At 45.1% G+C, this 6,000-nt stretch overlaps 1 protein-coding gene across 1 annotated transcript in view; it reads right to left on the bottom strand.

Moving 5' to 3' along the window:
* The window catches only part of LOC106555891 (uncharacterized), a 40,160-nt gene continuing 34,160 nt past the window's right edge, over positions 1-6,000 (bottom strand). The window contains exons 7-13 of the mRNA XM_087708104.1: positions 5,583-5,690; positions 5,219-5,326; positions 4,847-4,954; positions 4,477-4,584; positions 4,132-4,245; positions 1,627-1,753; positions 1-1,256 (exon numbers count right to left, since the gene is read on the bottom strand). Coding sequence (XP_087564230.1) covers positions 127-1,256; positions 1,627-1,753; positions 4,132-4,245; positions 4,477-4,584; positions 4,847-4,954; positions 5,219-5,326; positions 5,583-5,690 — 1,803 coding nt within the window. The 3' untranslated portion in view covers positions 1-126. The remainder of the gene's footprint in view (positions 1,257-1,626; positions 1,754-4,131; positions 4,246-4,476; positions 4,585-4,846; positions 4,955-5,218; positions 5,327-5,582; positions 5,691-6,000) is intronic.

The following is a 6,000-nucleotide window of genomic DNA, read 5'->3' as shown; positions in this document are numbered from 1 at the left end:
TTTGGCTAACATGTTTTATTCATGAAAAACAGCATTCATTCCTGATTATTAAGTACAAATTTAATGCTACCAAATTTCTAAAATGAGCACAGAAATCAGGAGCTCCATCTGAGATATGGATTTTTGTCACTGTGGGTGCATCTTTGGGAAGGGCTGTTGTTGGGTACCGAAGCCATCTTGGATACAGGCTTGGGAATCTGCATTACTGATCCAGGAATACTGAGTGGAGGACATTTTGTCAGATTCTATGCATTTATATGGATTTTCTCCATTGTGTATCCTTTCATGACGAATAAGATGTCCTTTTCGTGTATAGGTCTTTCCACATTCTAGGCATTTATAGGGTCTCTCTCCAGTGTGTATCCATTCATGAAGACTAAGATGTCCTTTCTGGATAAAGGTCATTCCACATTCCATGCATTTATATGGTCGCTCCCCTGTGTGGATTCTTTCATGACGATTAAGATGTCCTTTCTGTGTAAAGGTTCTTCCACATTTCATGCACTTAAATGGTCTCTCCCCTGTGTGGTTCCTTTGATGGTAAATAAGACAAGCGTTGGTAATGAAACTCTTTCCACATTCCATGCATTTATGTGGTCTCTCCCCAGTGTGGATCCTTTTGTGATGATTAAGATGTAGTTTCCGGGTAAAGGTCTTTCCACATTTGAGACATATATGTGGTTTCTCTCCAGTGTGGATTCTTTCATGACAATTAAGATGTCCCTTCTGTGTAAAGGTCTTTCCACATTCCATGCATTTATGTGGTCTCTCCCCAGTGTGTATCCTTTGGTGAAGAATAAGTGCACTATTGCTAATGAAGCTCTTTCCACACTCCATGCATAATTTCATCTCTCTGCTCTGACTGGAATCCCTCCCAGATTTTACAAAGGTATGTGGTATGCTTTTGCTGTATAGTTCCTTTAGTAAAGTAAGAGAGAAAGAATGACTGACATAGTTTTCATACATTTCATAAATTTGCCCTTCAGTCTGGTTTATGCCACATTCAGGTAAATCAAATTGGCTTTTCTCTTTTTCACCATATATGTCATTGTTCTTTCCTTCCAGGTCTTGCTGGAACAGGAAGCTATGGATGCCAAAAGGAACAGCAGTAGATGACGTCTCTCCTCCATTCTCTGAGTGGTTTTTCTCTTGTCTTCTTGTATCATCTTCATGGCAGACTATCACCTCTTCAATTTCGTGCTTCTCTGTCTTTAATCTTGCTTGCTTGTTATTCTCATTTTCCAGCCCATCATCTCCTTGGGAAAAAGAAAATAAATATGTCTGTTACAATTAGTATGGTGAAGGGGTTGTCTCCTGCTTTGAAAACCATGTGTTCTAGTTTGGTGCCAAACTAGTGTCTAGCTAGGATGTGAAGGCTGCAAATTTTTATCTTGGACATCCTGATGGTACGCAAATAATTTTTCGGCCAAGAAATATATTAAGGCCAACGTGTTCAGCCAGCCGCTGCCATGGAACATCTAGGACATTTTCAGAGCCTTTGGTGAGTATTTCTGACAAGGCCTTAAGGAGGGATGATCATCTTAACCATCTGAGTATAAATAGTCATCCTCCATTGAAAAAAAAACTCCCGCAATGAATGGAAGCCAGAGCAAACCATGGTCTTACCTAGATCAGCCATATTCTGTGAAATTTCCCACATCACTTCTCTGCACAAGGTCTTCTGATCAGAGTCTAGCAGCTCCCACTCCTCCAGCGTGAAATCCACAGTCACCTCCTCAAATGAACCAGATCCCTGATAGAGAAATAAAATGTTCCTTGGCAGACATTACAAAAAAAGACTTTTAGGTTTTCTCGCTTACCGCACAAAATGGGAACAAAAGTTCACAAGGAACTAAACGGACATTTTCTTGCCGAAAAAAAGATGTATGCCTGTATGTCCATGTAGTCTCTGGGGTTGGGAAGCTGTAGCTCCACAAATCTTGGCTTAGGTGCATACAGACTGTAGAATGGCAACACAGCCACCATTGCAGTGCTTCCCACTGTGCCAGAATAACTCAGCAAGGATGTTTCGGAGAGAAGACTCCCCCTAGACTAGCAAACATTTAAGTAAATATGACACATCCACTATAACAACGATGGCAAACCTTTTTTGGCTCGCATGCCATAAGTGGGGTGAGCACAGGGGGGGCAGTGCTCGGGCATTCGGCACCCATAATGCAATGTGTGACCCCTCCAGTGCGCATGCGTGCATGAGAGGCACTCCGCCTCATTTTTTGAAATCTTTTTTCGCCCTCCCCAGGCTCCAGGGGCTTTATAGGAGCCTGGGGAGGGCGAAAACAGCCTCCCTGCCCCCCTGGAGGCCCTCCAGAGACTTCAGGGACCTTCAGGAGGCTTCCCTGAAGCCTCCGGAGGGCTTAAACTGATCCTACCTTCAGGGAAGCCTCTTGAAGGTCCCTGAAACCTCTGGAGGGCTTAATACCACCCTACGAGCAAACCGGAAGTGACTTCTGGTTTGCTCGTAGGGTCTTTCTTAGTGCTCCAGCGGCTTCATGAAGGTCCCTGAAGCCTCCAGAGCGCTTAAACCGACCCTATGAGCAAATCGGAAGTCCGTTCCCGAACTTCTGGTTTGCCCATAGGTGTGGCATGACAAAACCGCGCTACGCAAAATAGCGGAGATTAAATCGCGTCACTAAAGTCGCGACGTCATCACCGCGCGTCATCACCGCGGGGACAACAGCACGGTCACAGAAGGGCGTTCTACATGCTTCCTTCTTTGCCTCCAAAGGTAGCCCTCCTCCTCCAGCTGACAGCGGCAGCAGCAGCCTGCGGGAAGGGTCCAGCACAGCCACGGGGGGACAGCAGGAAGCCCGCAGGGGGCCGAGCAGGGCCGCCGACGGCGGAGGACGCAGCAGCGGCGGCGGCTGAGGCTCTCCCGGGGCCGGCGAAGCGGGCTTGCCCGGCAGAGGCAGGCCGCCCTCTTCTTCCTCAACAACATCTTCTTGGATGGGCGGCCGCCGCCACCGGGCAACCCGCTTCGCCGGCCCCGGGAGAGCCTCAGCCGCCGCCGCCCTCCCGCCCTGCCTCTTCCTCCGGGGGAGGCGCCGGCGGTGGAGGCTACCCGTCCAAGGACATGTTGTTGAGGAAGAAGAGGGCAGCCTGCCTCCGCCGGGCAAGCCCGCTTCGCCGGCCCGGGAGAGCCTCAGCCGCCGCCGCTGCCGCGTCCTCCTCCACTTCCTGCTGCCCCCCGCGGCTGAGCTGGACCCTTCCCGCGGGCTGCTGCTGCTGGGCAGCCAGCTTTGCCCCGTGCCCGCTGCCGCTGTCAGCTGGAGGAGGAGGGCTACCTTTGGAGGCAAAGAACGAAGCATGTAGAACGCCCTTCTGTCACCGCGCTGTTTTCGCGGCGGTAGGGTCGTTTTTTTCTTAGCGCTTCGGACGCCGCGGATTTGCCTCCGCACTTATGTCGGCGCGGATAAGGACATCGCGGTTTTGTGGTGGAACCGCCCATAGGGCCTGGTTTTTTACGCTCCTGAGACTTCAGGAGCCTCCCTGAAGGCTCCGGAGGGCCTCCTGGGGGGTGGGGGGGGAGGCTCTTTTTGCCTTGCCCAGGCTCCTATAAAGCGTCTGAAGCTTGGAGAGGGCGAATTTTTTTTTTTAATGGCTCCACATGACACCTGTGGCACACATGCCATAGATTCGCCATCCTGGCATTGGAAGTTTTCCTAACCTATTTTAAAATGTTGGCAATGGGCCTAGAAATCCCAAGTCACTTAGCTTAAAGTCTTACTGTTGCAGCTGTTTAGCATTCACTTAGGGCTTTATCCTCATGGGATTCATGTGGTTTTTAAACATCTTATTCCTATTGTTTAAATTCAATAGCTTCATTTCTAACAAGTTTTCAGCACTCTTCTAAAAATATTAAGTATTAAACTCTTTCCACCAAACAAATTTTCTAATAATGCCTAATTTTCAAACTGTATAATACAATGAAGCCTAGAAATTTTCTCTTGTTTGCAACTCAAAAACAATCTTGTTTTTGCTGAGTGTGATTCAGCAGGACATTTTGGGGAGCACTGAGTTCAAATGGTCACAGATTCAGCATTTGATGGTAAAAGCAGCTTATGAACCGATGGAGTTTGTACTCCACTGCTCTCAGAAGAAACATGCACTTACCTGGTAAGGAGGCCCGAGTTGGATCCTTCTAAAAGGCAGCTCCTGAGAAGGGCTGGATTGATCTCCTCTTTCCTGAAGCTCTGTGGAGATCTCCCACATGAACCGCTCCTGCACCTGACAGAAAAATTTGGTTTATGGTTCACTTTCAGAGAATCAGAACCATATTAGTTTGCTTGCCTTACTTTTTGATTCTACCCCTATTTCCCCAAATAATGCAAACATAGTAAATACCAAAAAAAGAAAGAAAGAAAAAGGAAAGAGGAAAAAAACAAATATTACAGTGCACCCCCAACCTCTGCAGATCTCCCCCCCACACACTTATATTTCTTTGTGTATAACAACTACCTGGCAAGGAGGTCCAAGTTGGAGCCTTCTAAAAAGCAGCTCCTGGGAAGGGCTGGATGGATCTCCTCTTTCCTGAAGCTCTGTGGAGATCTCCTCCATGAACGGCTCCTGCACATAATAGAAGAGTCTAGTTTATGATCCACTTTCAGAGAACCAGAACCATATTAGTTTCCTTGCCTTAGTTTTTGCCTCTGTACCTGTATTTCCCCAACCCAATTCTTTTTTTAAAATTTTTTAAATTAAATACAAATAATAAACATTAAATATAAAAAAGGAAGAAAAAAAGAAAAAGAAAAAAATAAGCATTACAATGCACCCCCACCCCCAGGAAACCTTTCCCTCCTTATATTTCTTCATCTATAACAATTACCTGGCAAGGAGGCCTGAACTGGATCCTTCTAAAAAGCAGCTCTTGAGAAGGGCTGGATGGATCTCCTCTTTCCTGAAGCTCCGTGGAGATCTCCCCCATGAATGTTTCCTGCATATAACATAAGAGTCTAGTTTATGTTCCACTTTCAGAGAACCAGAACCATATTAATTTGCTTGCCTTAGTTTTTGCCTCTGTACCTGTATTTCCCCAACCTAATTCTTTTTTAAAAAAAATTTTTTAAAAATTAAATACAAAAAATAAACATTAAATATAAAAAAGGAAGAAAAAAAGAAAAAGAAAAAATAAACATTACAATGCACCCCCACCCAGGAGACCTTTCCCTCCTTATATTTCTTCATCTATAACAATTACCTGGCAAGGAGGCCCGAATTGGATCCTTCTAAAAAGCAGCTCTTGAGAAGGGCTGGATGGATCTCCTCTTTCCTGAAGCTCCATGGAGATCCCCCCCATGAATGGTTCCTGCACATAACAGAAGAGTCTAGTTTATGATCCACTTTTAGAGAACCAGAACCATATTAGTTTGCTCGCCTTAGTTCCTGCCTCTGTACCTATATTTCCCCAACCTAATTCTTTTTAAAAAAAAAATACAAATAATACAAAAATAGTAAATATAAAAAAGGAAGAAAAAAGAAAAAGAAAAAAATAAACATTGCAGTGCACCCCTACCCCCTGGAGACCTCCCTCCCCCTTATATTTCTTCATCTATAACAATTACCTGGCAAGGAGGCCCAAATTGGATCTTTCTAAAAAGCAGTTCCTGGGAAGGGCTGGATGGATCTCCTCTTTCCTGAAGCTCTGTGGAGATCTCCCCCATGAATGGTTCCTGTACATAACAGAAGAGTCTGGTTTATGATCCACTTTCAGAGAACCCTAACCATATTAGTTATTTGCCTTACTTTTTGCCCCTATACCTGTACTTCCCGAACCTAATTCTTTTTTAAATTATTTTTTTAAATTTAAATACAAATAATACAAACATAGGAAATATAAAACAGGAAGAAAAAAGAGAAAGAAAAAAATATTACAGTGCAACCCCCCCCAGGAGACCCTTTCCCCCCTTATATTTCTTCATCTATAACAACTAAAATATATACAATATATTCAATTGTGCCCTTATTCCCTCCAAAATGACA

Source organism: Thamnophis sirtalis, unplaced genomic scaffold (genome assembly GCF_051295495.1).
Source record: "Thamnophis sirtalis isolate CommonGarterSnake01/CBP01778 unplaced genomic scaffold, rThaSir2_p1.2 scaffold_3, whole genome shotgun sequence".
In the NCBI taxonomy this organism is placed as follows: Eukaryota; Metazoa; Chordata; class Lepidosauria; order Squamata; family Natricidae; genus Thamnophis; species Thamnophis sirtalis.
Note: the sequence above shows the minus strand (reverse complement) of the source record. Positions and strands in the feature narration are given on the sequence as shown.